Source organism: Stegostoma tigrinum, chromosome 30 (genome assembly GCF_030684315.1).
Source record: "Stegostoma tigrinum isolate sSteTig4 chromosome 30, sSteTig4.hap1, whole genome shotgun sequence".
Lineage (NCBI taxonomy): Eukaryota > Metazoa > Chordata > Chondrichthyes > Orectolobiformes > Stegostomatidae > Stegostoma > Stegostoma tigrinum.
Genome location: NC_081383.1, coordinates 12904062 through 12919976, shown reverse-complemented (window position 1 = coordinate 12919976; position 15915 = coordinate 12904062). Strand labels below are relative to the sequence as shown.

At 41.3% G+C, this 15915-nt stretch overlaps 1 protein-coding gene across 2 annotated transcripts in view; it reads right to left on the bottom strand.

The window, feature by feature from the left end:
* Positions 1-4969: 4969 nt before the first annotated feature.
* The window catches only part of LOC125465755 (TLE family member 5), a 117018-nt gene continuing 106072 nt past the window's right edge, over positions 4970-15915 (bottom strand). The window contains exon 7 of one of the 2 annotated variants that reach the window (XM_048559544.2): positions 4970-11890. In XM_048559544.2, coding sequence (XP_048415501.1) covers positions 11666-11890 — 225 coding nt within the window. In that variant the 3' untranslated portion in view covers positions 4970-11665. Of the gene's footprint in view, positions 11894-15915 lie in introns of both variants that reach the window. The other variant, XM_048559543.2, reaches the window with a different exon arrangement.

The window sequence follows — 15915 nt, the reverse complement described above, 5'->3', positions numbered from 1 at the left end:
GGGCCCAGCTGGCGCCTTCCCCAACCGGTCAGGGGGCCAACGGGGACTGTGCGGGGTGACGACTGCCGGGGTATTTTCTTTGCTTTGCTTTGATTTTTCTCCTCTTTGTTTGTTTTTGCTTCTAGTTGGTGTACGTACCCCCGGGTAACCCGGAGCGGCCTGCATGACTGGGTAGGTGTATAAATGTTTTATACTTTATTCATAAGATGTACAAAAAATATTTTTTCAAATAAAAAAAAGTGACAAAATGTCTGAAAATGAACCTTCCAGCTCAGCGAGCAAACTCACATCCAGTTTATGAACTAAAATCATTTAACTTTGCATACAAAGGCTAATAGTGAGGTTGAATGCCACAGGTTGAAAATGATTGTTTCTCTGTGACAATCTCAGACACCCCATTGAGTGGAATGAAAATAATAATTCACCATTCAGACCTAGAATAAGAATCCTGATCCTGCTGGCTTTTATAACAGTATTATTATTGTATTGCACATATTAGAAGCTATTTCACTGCTGCCCACTTAGACCTGACCTTGATACATTCCTAGTTTCATACATATCAACTTCTGCCTTGTACTTTGGCGACAGATTAACAAACGTAATTTCTCGTAATTGTTAAACTGCACGTAATTTGGAAAACCTTGAAGGGGAGGAATGAGACAGCTCAGGAGTCTGCGGCCAAACTGAACAAACTGAAGGTAATTTAATTGAAAGAGAATTGTTTCCAGCAAAAATAATCAGGAAAACGTCCACAAAAATCAAAACACACCAGTATTCCTATCTGCCGAGTGAAACCGCACTGAATGACCTCTTTGTTCTGGACGTTGAATACCATCTTTCTCTCCACTGTGTGAAAGTTCCTGGAGCTGTAATTCCTATATATTGGCCAAGCTTCAATACTATTGGGGATAAAAGGGACCTTTGAAACATGAAGACCAAGTATGTAACTTTTTGAAATTCATTTCATTTAGGCAGGGATAAGAAGTCGGATTGGGGGCGGCGGCTAGTTGTATATTTAACCATTTGAGGAGTTTCCCTCACAGTTATTTCATTACATATTTATTTTTATCACTTTTCTTTTGTTCTTTCTCTTGAGGGTGCTACCTTTGGCCAGAACAAGCTCTGTCTAACCTTTAGTAACTCACCCAATCGACATTCCCGTATTACATCAGAGAGTCTAGCAAATAAGGCCTTGGGTTTGCAGACCCCAAAGAAGTTGATGCTCTCACAGACCTCAAGGGTGCTGATGGGGTTGGAAAGCTGGTGTCTTCCTGAGCTTCCTTTAACAGTCTTGGGCCCGAGTAGCCATGAGGAGAGTGTGTGCTGATACATTTGCCAACTTAATGCAAGCTAATGCTATAGGTGGAATCGATCAAGCATTGTTGTGGGGGATGGAGACCTCACCACTCCACCATCCTGGTCCACAATCCCTCAGGGATCAGGTTCATGGGGGCGGTGCAAAGAGAGGAGACATAGAGGGCAAGGCGAAGGAAGGATGCTTTGGCTATGGATGGAGTGAAATGAAGGTTGACCAAACTAATCTGTGGGATGACAGGACTGGCATTTGAAGAGAGTCTGGATCAGTTAAGATTTCATTCATTGGAGCTTAGAAGAACAAGGGGGAGTCCCGTAGAAACCTACAGGACCAAACAGGATAAATATAGTGCAAGGATGACTCCAGTGGTAGTCCACTTAGGACTGAAACAAAGAAAATTTGTCATCCAGAGAGTGGTGCATCTGTGGAATTCTCTGCCACAGAGAACTTCAGGTCAAAACGTTGAATCTTTCCAAAAAAGGGTTAAGATTCTGACAGCTGAAGGATCAAAGGGAATAGGGACAAGGCAGGAACAGGTTATTGAGTTGTAAGAATGACAGAGCTAGCCATGGGCTAGATGGGCTTTTCTGGCTCCTACTTGCCAGGCTTAGCAACTCAGATCAGAGTATAAATGTGGAAATGTGAACATAGAGAGAATCACTGCTGAGCCTGATCTTGTTGTCAATGTAGGTGCATTTTAAGAGCAGCCTAGACATACACGAGCTGAGAAATGAACAGAAGATTGTGTTGGTGGTATTCAGCAATGAGAAGGCTCCCAAGGCTGTTTGAATGTTGGCATGAACCAGTTTGGGTTGACTGGTTTGTTTTATGTGCTGTATATTGAAGCTTGCAATTATGTTTCCAGGTGATAGCTCTTTGGGATGTGAAGTAACAGCCTAGGTGAGTTCTCTCAGAGGAGCTGAGTTCTAAAAGTATTGTCCAATCACCGACTTGACTGGGTTAATGAAGCATTGCCAGAGATCAAAGGCAATGATTTCCTACTTTGCAGGGTTTATTATTACGCGGATGATGCCTGAAGCATAAACTCATTAAAGAACTGTCCTCTCGATGGTGTTTTCCCATTTGACTTTATTCATTTACAACTTCAGTCATTTTCCTACACACCACTCCCTTTTTTCTCTGAGGGCACTTAGTAGAATTCCCATCCTGATCGACATTGCTAGGTGCATCCGGATAGGGAGCAGATTAGTGGTTTTTTCTGATGTTGTTTCTACAACCAGATGATCCACTGTTCTCATCAAGGCTTATGTTGTGCCAAGCTGTTTAGGTAACAGAGGTATTGTATACTGTTGTGTAATATAATGCTCCAGACCATTAATCATTTAGACGCAGTCATGACATTCCTTCACTTGTTCAAACTGAGCCCTTGCACTTCATGGAAACAGGTTCAAACCAAAAGAATAACTACCAAGTCATAAAAGGAGGTATTAGGACTGGTGACCAAAAGTTTGGTTAAAACAGAATTTTATGAGTGAAGAGAGGCATCAAATTTTAGGGAGGGAATTCCTGACCACAGGGTTCAGATAGCTGATGGCATAGACCTCCAACAGAGGTGTGAAAGGATTGTTGGGTACACAATTTAAGGAACACGGTATTTAGATTGTTGAAGAACAGTACAGAGAAATCGACTGTAGAACAGGTTATTGGAGTGATTTGACTAATTAAAAATTGTCACCCTAATGCTCAAAACACTTGTATATGGAAGAAGCATTCTTTTAGGAAAGAAATAATTTTACTTGAACCATGGTGTTTCTCCATGGGATTGCACAATTTTAACCAAAAATGACTGGCGCACATTTATCTGTAGTTAAAATGCCTCAATACATGTCAAAACCACCTCCTAAACTCCTGATTCTATTCCCATGAGAATAAAAGGGCTGTGCAGAATTCTGTCAGAACCACAAAAAACTGGTAGCAGTGTTAAAACTGGACATAGACTGAACATATCTGATCACAATGAACCCATACTTAAAAAATGCAAAACATATGAGCACTTCTGTCCAAAGCACCCTACATAACTCTGCAAAGATCTCTGGCAAGCATTCCAGGACATCGAGCCCTCATCTGTAAAACACCCACATGAGAAGATCTGGTGACTATTAATTTTATTAGCCTACAGGTACAGAGAGGCAATCATGGCAAAAATAGCAAAGGCCCTGTCATGAACCAGTAGTGGCCAATCACCCACAAGCATCACAAGGGCTCAGTTTGAACAAGTGAAGGAATGTCATGACTGCGTCTAAATGATTAATGGTCTGTACATGACTCCAAATGGAATAATTTACTATTGCAAAATACAATCCCTCTCTCAACTAGGTTATGTTCTTCTGTGTGGTCACCTGTCATTCTTCTAATCACATGTCAGATTTTCCTCTTATAAATTACCTGCAGGTAGAATGTTAATATGTATTAAATTCTAGGTTAAACACAGGCACATTAACATTTGGAATTTAGCTGGTAAGAATTAGCATCGCAGGCCTGGTACTCTGTCTGTGTTGGTCTGTGTATTTTATGCATGCAAAATATTCAATCTAAATTGAATTTTATTCTTTTGGAAATGTTAGTGAAGTGAGTGTGGACTTTGATTGACATGACAACTTTACTATGTGCAAGTTAAACAGTAACACGTGCACCTTGAGATGCTGGATAATTAATTACTACTCTTGTCCTACACAGTTCGAAACAGATGAAACCACTTCTGACAGGGTGGCAATCTAGACTGGGTTTTTTTTTTGAAAAAGCCTGATTTCCAGAAAAGGAAGGGCTAAAAGCAATGACAATTTCTGTATTTCAGAAAGATCGCTCACCAAGAGAGTACCAGCTGTGCTGCGTTAGAGGAACCACTACATTCAAACAGAAGATGCAAAATTGTCCAAGATCAAAGAGGGAAAGCCATTTGATCCTTTCCTTGTCTATTTGGAATGAAGTGGGATGCCAATGTTGTACTGGGGTGGACAAGGTCAGAAGTCACACGACACCAGGTTATAGTCTGACAGGCTTATTGGAAATCACAAGCTTTTGCAGCAGAGCGCAAAAATCTAGACTGACACCCGCATGTGTAAGAATGCAGCACTGTTGGTGGTGCCATCTTTCAGATGAGACATTAATATATTGTACCGTCTCTCTGGTAGATATAAGAATCTCAAGGTGCTGGGTTGCAGAGGAGCAAGGATGGTGTCCCAGCCAATGTTTCTTTCTCAAAGATCATCATTAAAGCCAATTATCTGATCATTCTTACATTTTTGTTTATGAAAGCTTACAGTGCACAAATTGACTGCTGCATTTCCACTTCAAAATACCCTTCAATGGTTTCGGATGACCTGGGTTTGCGAAAGAGGCTATGTACAAATTGTAAGTCTTTTCCTTCATCAAGGCAAGTACCTTTGTGTTGAGCGGCCCTTCTGTTAATATCAATTTAATTTAAATCAAACATGCCTCTCCTCAGATCAGGATGCCTCACATTGATTTCTTTGGCTTTCATTTCTAATGTATTTTATTGCATCTTGTCTGCAGTGCCGGCACCACAAAATGCACACAAATACTCTAGAGAAGCAACCCAGATAACAGACCACACTTACAAAATTATCAGATTTGCAGAGGAAGCAAAATAAAAGCAGAACCACATCCACCTCATAATTTAATCACATTTGCTTTTATTTGTAAGGCACCATAGATATTTCCTTACAGCACTAGCGAACTAATTTAATACACTTTTGTTTTATTTAGGACATAATGTTTTTTTTTAAAACACCGCCACATTAATCTTCAACACAATTTGCATACATATTCATACAAACTGATACTGGTGCAAATGCAGTATACAGCCTTTGCAGCACCAGTGGAAACAAATGGAATTTGAAAAAGCAAAGTGTTTTATTATTTTTAAGTGATTCGAAGCTCTGAAGCCACAGCATCAGATGGATTAATTCAATAATTTTTTTTTAAAAATTCTGTTACATGAGATTATGTATTATGCAGTGACATCCAGGGAGGTCTCTAAAGCATCATTTATCTCTGGAACCTTATGAACCCTTTGAGGACTGCGACAGCAGGAAAATAAATATGTTGGAAACTAAAAATGATCTCTTCAATAATGTCTACGCCCATTAGAGGGACAAACAAAATAGGAGTATTTAAACATGTTTGGGATCCAAAAAAAGTCTTTGTTTGGGTATTTCTTTTCCTTTTATAAAAAGTACTCCATTAAAGGGATTTTATTGGAGTCAATCTTTAATAGGGTCCACTGTACCTCAAGCTTGTATGTAGTTGATTCAAAGAACAGCAGTGTTTTGAAAAATTATATAACTGGGTTTGCTAGTATTCAGGATCTGAATTATAGAGAACTGGTAAATGTAAACTATAAAAAGAGTGAGAGAGCAAGGACTTTTTACTTTGACAATGCATTTTTGAAATAAGACAGTATTCCCATTATAACTTGTGAGTCATTTCAATACTTTAAAAGCAAGGTATGATATAACCTTTTCTTTTAAAATGGCCAGTCTAACCTGCATATGCAATGCTGATATTGCAACTTCCACACAGGCCACTGGGATGGATGAAGTGCAGCAACCTGTAGAAGCACAGAGCTTTCTGTTTTGTTTTTGTACAAACTTCAAGAATTGTCACGATTATACACCATGCTCAAACTTAGAAGGGGCGAGGCACCCAAGTGCACGCTACATGTACAATTCATTTCATTAAATAATAGAAATAAAATTAACAAAGTGACAGTGGAGACTACTTATTTTTGTTTCACCCTCAAACGTAGCTTTAATGACAATTTTGCTCACGGCTACCACCGTATTTACGGGTGGCTCTTTAGTTCAGGTACAACTTTTCAAAAAAAGTTTTAATCTCTCACTGTTGCTGCTATGGCCAGGTTGCCAAGTGTTGAATTCCGCTCAGGATTTGTTTTAATTCAATGAAACCTGGCATAACCTATAAGGAACGGGATGGTTAAAGAACCTCTCTACACAGGCCATGACGAGAAAATTGGAGGTGGCTTCTTCCGGGATCAGTGAAGAGGGTCAGGCTTTATATTTTCAGGGTCAAGACTCCTCATCAAAATGAATATTGTCAAAGATTTGGAGGGGCAATGTTTATTCTTCCTTCAGATACTGGTTAGCCAGCTGGTGTATCACCATGACTGTGTGTTACCTCAGCTGTATAGAATGCACTCTTTCACTTTTCTAAAAAAATATATCAAATGTGAGATAGGTTGTGCTTGGCCAATAGCTACAAGATGTTTTTTGTTAAGTTTTAGTTTTACGCAATAAAAGTTATTAAAGATTCATATTTAGTTGAAACAGCACAGAGAAAGCAGGAGCCTTCTAGCAAACTATTGCTCAATCTACTTCTAAAAAGCAGAAGAAAGCACCAAATGGTAAAAGAAATTCTACACCTCCAGTCAAATTCCATGAGTGAATCTGCCAGTGTTATTCCAGCAGACAGAGTCTTTATGGTATTGTGTATTTAGGCCAACTAACTATATCCCTCCTCTAGTTAAGACTTTGGGGCAGATGATGCCGCTGCGGATCACCTACATTGTGCAATATTCAATACAGGGAGCAGTGATCCACTAAGGACCAAGCACCAGGTCCCTCAAAAGCACGGAATACAATCCTGTGGCTTCAAGCACCACACGGATTTATAAAATCGATGAAAGGTGGAGCTTTTACGCCATGCATAAATGAAAAATAAACTGGGAACGGGAAACATATCACTAACTACAAAGCCTCAGCCACATCACTTGCCTCCAGTTTTAGCAGGTGCAAAAAAACCAAACAGCAGCCCAAATAAGCAAATACACGAAGTATCCTAAGCAGTTTAGGAATTTGAGAGGAAGGCTCGTAGTAATGAAGAACTCCCTTTATATGGCAAGTGTTGTTCCAAAGGCAATGCATGTTTAACTTTTCAGCAATTGAATATATCACTATAGTGGCACCCAGCTGTTACAATTCAGACTTGATCCCCCCATTGCCCGCGGAACATAAAGTACAATGAAAGCTGGTCAGAAGCCTATTACGGCTGTTGTATTGGCAAAACACACTGTCCACGTGCATATGCAAACAACATGCAAAGCAAGCCAGTATTTAGTTTAAGTTAGCAGGGGAAACAGTAAATTGTCTGTCTGTCTATCTCCAAGCAAAGCAACTGGCTTTAGGATCGGGGCTGGGAGGGAGGGAACCACATGCCTCCCACTCTGTAGCTGAACTCTGTCAGGCTAACGCAATACTTCTGTGCGCACACAAACAAAAACATGACTCAGGTTCACCACCCCCAGCACCCCCCCCCCCCCCCACCTCCTCAACACACCCAACCTCTATCCCAAATTAGAGGGGCCTTTGTCTATTCTTTGATGCACTCTAGGGTCAGATCTCGAATTTGCCTACTGTCGTTGAGAAGCAGAAATCACTTTGCACGAAAGACATGACTTAAAACAGTTACAAATAAACAAATAATGCCACAAACACTAAATTGCTCCCCCATTAGAGTTAAGCTTCACTTTGAAGTTTACTCCTGAAAAATGTCACTCAGTCATTTTACGACTGAACATATGCTCCGGAGAATCTTACCATCTTTGGACCTTTGTCTGCCAAGTATGTAATTCAGTTGCAAGTTGAGGGATATGGGCCAGTTGTAACTGAGTAATTGTATCTGGCACGTCAGAAGTGGCACACAGCCAGCTACAAGCAGTGGCAAGAAAATTGGTATTAAATCATAAGCAAATAAAAGAACTGAAGCTACTTGCAGTGGTCTAATGTTTAAAGCTGTAGTATATAGATTGTAGTTCAACTTGGATTTCAATGAAGCCCTCACTTGGAAATTTATCGACAGCACATGAAACCCTAATGTTATACGAGTAAAATAGCACTGTAGTCCTGTTCACTGCTTCTGACCTAAGTGAGGCCCAGCTAATCCACCGAAGAGTGTGACCTGAATAATGAAATGCTCTCAGGAACTGGAATATGTACACAAGGAACAAAAATATATTGTATTTACTCTAATACAGGCCACACTTAACACACACAAAATCAAGTCAGATTCAAAGATTCCTTCAGCCCAGCACCAGCACCATTTTCCACCACCTCCAACCCAACCTCAGAGCTAATCCAAGGGGAACAAATTCAAAATTGTCCAAACTGCAAATGCATTCCCAACTAACACACACACGCGCGCATACAGAGAGGACATTGTCAGGAACGGTGGTTGTGTGTGATCAGCGGGAGGTCTATGCTGTTACGGAGATTAAACAACATGATTCAGGAAGGCAATGAAAGTTAAATAAAGGATACTTTACTGCATCACTGGAGACATGTGATCTGAGGTTTATGGATCACTTGCTTGTTTCTGGTCCCATATGACACAATGGAAGCCCTTAGGTGGGCAATTAGTGTCAAAATTTGGTATTCTCCCTGCCACAACAGGCAGTGATAAAAGGCAGATACCCAAAATGCAGTCTGACGGGTAAACCTTGCAAGTCATTCAGCAGTTGAAAGGAGAGAGGTTGCCCCATTGCTAGGCACCTGGTGCCAATCCAAACTCCCTCCCTACAGTTTTACCCTCCCCCTTCAATCCAAACCCCCGCCTTGTCCAACATGGCCTCCACGCGACTTTGCCAGGAATGGGCAACTTGACGCAGGCACGATCCTGGATATATTTGAATGGCCCGGTCCACTGCGGACAGCCACTCCTTGGACCACCTGCAGAGCCAGCATTGACCAACCACTCCTTAGTAGTGTGCACTGCTAACAACCAATTGGCCAGCAGCTCTTCAGGATAGGACCTCCTCCTGGATATGTTAGATGCGCCACCTCAATAATTAACGGGCCATCACTCAAAAAATTAAAGCCAAGCAAGCCAGCTAAGATGAAATGGACCAGCCTTGACAATTCTCTGAAGTTCTAAGAGTCCACTCTCAGCATCTAATCCAGCCCAATGTTACCATACTGTGTTGGAAGCAAAGTACGAGAGATGTAGGCAATCAAAAATTAAAAAAATAAAATGCTGAAATTACTGAACAGGAGAGACAACATCTGTGGCGCGAAACAGGGTTAAAAATTTCAGTTTGGCTCTTCAGCAAGCCCAGCATGTGGTGTGTGAACATGGGACATCAGCTCACTTATTTGCCAAAAGTACCCTGTCCACACCAAGAATGTCTAAATTGACGAACTGAAGTACACCAGAACAATTTGGTCTCACCACAGATAACTATTTCGGACAATTAGATTTTTAATGGCAAATAATGCTGAAGATACATCTTAAACATGCTAGGTCAGAAATTGGCTCAGGAATGAACCAATCCAAGGCTTATGCTGTGTGTTGCGACCAATTTAACCCTAACTGGGGCTAATTTCCACCTTCTCTGCTATAAACTTGGGTGTGAAATGCCTAACATGGGGGGGGGGGGGGGGGTTTAAAACCTCAGTGCATTACACACATCACCACATCAGGGCTAAAACTGGCATCTCATTTCAAAACAGCCAGGAGCAGCACTAGTCTGTCCCACAGGCTGAGTTACATTCCTTTCATGTTTGTATAGGGGTTTGTGAAACACACTGAAGTTGGAACAAAAACAGAAGTTGCTGGAGAAGCCCAGCAGGTCTGGCAGCATCTGTGAAGGAAAAAAACAGAGTTAACATTTCGAGTCCAGTGACCCTTCCTCAGAAGACCCGAAACGTTAACTCCGTTTTCTCCTTCACAGCTGCTGCCAGACCTGCTGAGCTTGTTGTTGTTCGTGATTTACAGCATCTGCAGTCCTTTTGGTTTTTAATATAGTGGACTTGGAACTCAAACTGGCATGTTTCTTCTCTCATGGATTTTAGTGGTGCGTCTTTGAGACCAAAGCCTGGTTTAGTATTTTTTTTATTTTGGGGGGGGACCGGGGGTGGGCGTGGAATGGCGGAGGAAGGGTCAGGAAAACTATGAATTTCAAGTATGGCATACACATGTCCTTCACGAACCATAACTAGCAACCAACAGGAACACATTTGCAGCTCTAACTTCTCCCATTTGATCCTTCATTGCCTTGATGGATCCCCTTCCCAATTCTTCCTTCATGATCAGCAAAGTGTAGATTTCAGTGAAAGAATCATTCTCAATGTACAATTAGTCTGGATGAAAGAACAGCCATCCACGGCACAAACACATTTCAGGTACACTGCAAGCTCAGTGTTATCTATACAGTTCAAGTTAAAGGCATCCACACAAAGTTGGTTGCACTTTTCTCACAAACTGCACAGACCCCACCCCCCAACCCCCAAATTATTGCCAATGCAGCATTTGAAATGTCCAACTGCACAGCCAAATGTTCAGAATTCGCGCGCTGATACTTTGAGATCTATAAAAGTCTGAGCTTACTTTGGAAAACACTGTGCAATATAGAAACGCCTATATTGCTTTGAGTTGAGGTGTATGTTGGTGATTACGCCCCATTCTGATGGCTTAACACAATCCAACAGAAGAATATTTTGCTAGCTCTCCCACCAAATTCTGAAGTCAACTCTCGTTACATTCTTTGTCCCCATCCAGAAACAAGCAAATGATAAAATACTTTAAATGATCATCTCCATCTTGGTCAGTAGATGTTTACTCCAAAAACTTTAAAAGGTGATTGAGAAATTTGGAACTGCATATCAAATCCCAACAAGGAATATAGATCTCAGGCAGCAAAAAAAGTGTACTCAAGCTTTTATAGAAACACAGACATTCAGATGAAATTAGAGAGTTTAAGATGATTCTGTTTTTTTTAATATATATATAATTTTTTTTTCCTTTTAAAGATTTGTTCCCATGTAACTGATTTAGAGTGTGTTAATAGGCCAAACATTTAAAGAAGGTCAAAGATATGGCAATTTCAACAGCACAGAACATCAGCCATCTTACCATCAATTTGGCAAATTTGCTTTGGTTTCTGACAATGTACTGATCTGCACTTTAGAAGTCATTTGACTTGAAACAAGAATCACTCAAAAGCCCAATTATGTGGACAACTAGTTGGAAAGGCAATTCCTGTCATGCGCAATTTTAATGGACAGGCTGAATCAGAAGCTTTTATCTTGAAGATGCTGAATACTAGAACGTCCATCAGGTGGACAAGCCAATAAGTTATGCCCTCGTCTGAAGCAAATTCATACTTAGTGTGTCCCTGCTTTGTTCATGCCAAAACAAAGTTGCTTTTAATATACTGCAGCTTTAAAATAGGCTTTGTTCTCCTAAATAATAACATACACAGCACAAAATTGCCACCTCCGAGATATATACAGGCATTAAAACAAACACCAAAGATCATATTTTAAGGATTTTGTGTTGCGCAATCCTCAAGAGTTCCTAATCAGGTTTCTGTACCCCCTCATCTCTCTGGTGGTCACCGTCATGGTGGTTCTTGTCATCTTTCGAGGCGAGGTGGATCTGAGAGCCCAGGGCGCTGGATAACGCCAGTAGTCCTGCACTGGCACTGACTGAAGGGATGACAGGAGGCTGCAGGCCAGCTGGTAAGGGGGTGAGTGGCACCGTGAGACCATGGAGGTGAGACAGCTGTTGTGCTTGAAGCTGCTGCTGCAGGAACACAAAGAGGAGGAGATGGTCAGAGGCTGAATCAGGTATGCAAAGGGTGAGGAAATAAAAAAAACACAACAGGTTAGTTGTTTGGATAGGAGAGCTAAGGTTTCTTCTTTTTAATGCAATATTACACTCATATTCAGGAAGGAATAGCTCTCTCCTTTGATAAGCAGAAATGAGCAATTGATTGATTATTGTGCTGAGCTCTGCCAGGCACAATAGCAGATCAAGCACTCAATCCCACTGGCTGAAAACATATCGAATAATGGATGGCACAGAGTGAATCATGAAGCTCCAATCTATTATGAGGGGTTCAGAGAATGTCACATTACAATGTGTGAAGCTTTAAGCTTTTTATAAAACACGCGAACAATGAGATTTGATTAAAAGCTTGGCAATTCATTCTATGCCATTACAGAAAAGCATACTCGCACTGCACAATTTATATTTGGTGTTCCTTTTGAAACACTTACTCTTATGGCTAAGGTCCCTTTTTAAAAGGAACCTGTTTTGGATTTGAGAGTTAAATTGAAACCCAACAATAGTGAGGCCCACAGGAGAAGACTAAATTGGCATTAATCATCTCACACTGTATATTATAGGCCACCTTTTTCCCCAGATGAACCATTTCATATATTTTTAAAAGACACAGATTCAAGAACACCACTGTACAAGGACTTTCTCTCTGTACATGAAAACAAAATTCACTCAACTAGCTCACTCACCTGACCCTGCTCAAATGTACAGTAGTTTGCCTTTTGTAGTCCGACAAAACGCCACATTTCAAAACCAACAGCATTGAAAACAGGAGTAAGAGTAGGCCATTCAGCCCATTCACCTGGCATTGCCTTTCAAGGTCACGATTATGATTCTCTGTCCGAATATCTTACACCGCCTCCGCAATACCTGGGGCCCTTTGTTGTTGAGAAATCTATTTCTTTCTCAACAATAAATATACAAAGGCTAATCACACTGTTTCAGATTTTCAAAAAAACTAAAGTTAACAGGGCAATCTTCATTCTCACCCAGGGTGAAAGATAAAACCAAAAACTGCAAATGCTGAAAATCTGAAACAAATCCAGACGATACTGGAGGAATTCGACAGATCTGGCTGCATCTGCAGCGTCTCAAATAGTTAACATGTTCTGTAGGAATGCTATTTAATTGGATAATGATTGAACATTACTGAAATAAATTCCCTTTGCCAAGTCACCCACTACGCTACAGACTTAACTTCATCTGCTTAGCCAAAATTATTCTCATCCAGATAAATGATCCCAAAGAAAGGTGTCCCCATATGATTGGGAGGGCAAGAGAGAGTGACAGAGCAACAGTGCCAGCAAAACCAAGCTTCATTTACATAAATCTGACAAAGAATCACTGGACTCTAGGCATTTACTGTTTCTCTCCATGGCTGTTGTCAGACCTGCCAAGTTTCTCCAACCGTGGGTGTATATTTCACTTCTAGTACTTCAGCATGTCCCAAAACACTTCACGCTAGAACAGAAACAGGACAGCAAGACGAATGAATGCATGGTTCAAGAAATGGCGCAGGAGGGAATATCCCTGAATCACTGGGACCATTTATGGGGAAGGTGGGCACTGTACAAATGAGATGAGCTGCACCTCAACCAGAATGGGACCAACATCATTGCAAGTGGGTTAGACAGTGCCTTTGAGAGGAATTTAAACCAGTTCAGCAAAGCCAGGGTACACTGTGCATCAGTTCACCAGTGACACATCATACCATAGATAAGAGGCCTAGGCAAAGGACTGGAGGACAGCTAATGTGGTTCCATTTTTCAAGAAGGCTTGTAGAGATAAACCAGGGAATTCAGATCAGTAATTTTCTCATCAGTGGTGGGAAAATGATTGGAAAAATAATTCCGAAAGAGAAAGAGAATTAATCTCCACTTGGAGAGTTAAAGTTTGATCAGGGATGGTCAGCATGGCTTTGTCAGGCAGGTCATGCCCGGCAAATGTGAATTTTTCAAAGGTCGTGACCAAGTGTGTACTTGGAGGTACGCATTTGTCATAATTCATATATTTCAGCAAAGCCTTTGACACAATCCCACATGGGAGACTGATAAAGAAGCTAAAAGCACATGGGATCCAAAGTAATTTGAGGTTGGATCCAAAACTGGCGGCAAAAGGCTGTCTGTGTGACTGGAGGCTGGTGTCGAGTGATCTATTGCAGGCATCAGTGCTGGGTCCCTTATTGTTTGTGATAAAAACAATACAGATGAGAAAGCAGGAATGGTGATAAATAAGTTTGCGAATGACACAAAGATTGGCCAGGTGGTTGACAGTGAGGAAAACTGCTGTAGGACGTAGACGGAATGGTCAGATGGAATTTAGCCTGAAAAGTGAGGGGTGATGTGCTTTGGAAGATCAAACAAGACAGGAGAATACTCAAGTGAATGGCAGGACACCAGCAAGCTCAGAGAAACAGAGGGATTTGGTGCGCTTGAAGGTAGCAGAACAGGTTAGTGGGATAGTTATAAAGGACAGATGTGATGCCTGCCTTCATCAACTGTGGCACAGAATAAAAGATCATGGAGGTTATGTTAGAGCTGTATAGAACTTTGGTTAGGCAACAGCTGGAGTACTGCGTACAGTTCCAGTCACTGAACTATAGAAAGAACGTGATTGCACTGGAGTGGGTGTAGCATCCTAGATGTTGAAGAGACGCTGGGTAAGCTCAGGTTGTTTTCTTCACAGCATTGCAGGCTGAGGGAGGACCTGACAGAGGTGCATGAGATAATGAGGGACATGGACAGGGTTGAAAGAAGCAGCTGTACTCCTCAGTTGAAGAATCAATAACAAGGGGACAGGTTTTGAAATGGAAGGCAGGAAATTCAGAGGGAATTTGAAGAAAATATTTTTCATTCAGGTGGGAGGGGGTGTGGAATGCACTTCTTGGGAGGGTTGGAGAGACATGAAAGCTCAACCTTTAAAGAAGTATGTGGATGAACACGATGTATTGTAACACGCAAGGTTATGAGTGAATGTTGTAAATCGGGACTCGTGTAGATTGAACGTAGTTTAATTGGTGCAGACTTATTGGGCTGAAAGGCCTCTTCTCTACGATTTGATTCTATGTCTCTATGGTAATGTCTCTATAACTCGGGCTTGTCTAGGCCAGAGAAAGTCCCACCTGCTCCAGAGGTGTGTCATAACAGAGTCATAGACTAGTACAGCATGGAAACAGGCCCTTCAGTCAAACCTATCCACGCCAACCAGATATCCTAAATTAATCTGATCCCATTTGCCAGCATTTGGCCCATGTCCCTCCAAACCCTTCCTATTCATGTATCCATCCAGATGTCTTTTACGTGTTGTAATTGTACCAGCCTCTACCACCACCTCTGGCAGCTCATTCCATACACACCACTTTTTGCAACAAAAAGTTTCCCTTTAGGTCCTGGGCAACATGCTTCTAAAAAAAACACACACACAAAAAGAACTCAGAAATGTGAACTCAGAGTGGCAGCAGGTGTAAATGCAACGGCATCTGATTCAGGGAACCACACTTTAGAAAGGATGTAAAGGCATCGGAGAGAGTGTACAGAAGTAATTAAGACCATAAGACATAACAGCAGAATTTAAGCCATTCGGCCCATCGAGTCTCCTCCGACATTCAATCGTGGCTGATAAGTTCCTCAACCCCATTCTCACACTTTCTCCCCGTGACCCTTGGTAATCAAGAACCTATCTATCTCAGTCTTAAATGTACTCAATGACCTGGTCTCCACAGTCTTCTGTGGCAATGAATTCCAGTGATTAACTAGAACAGTTGAAGGAACAAGGATGAAGTTAGACTGAAGAAATTGGGACTGCCTTCTTTGGCAAAAAGGCAGCTAAGAGAAGACTTTATGGTGGTATTCAAATTCATAGGGCATCTGGCAGATTAAATACTGCTAGAAAGTGTTCCATTGGTGAAAGGATTGAGAATACGCACATACCTGTTTGAAGTTAGTGGTAAAAGAAGCAAAAGCAATAGGAGCACAACGTTCACA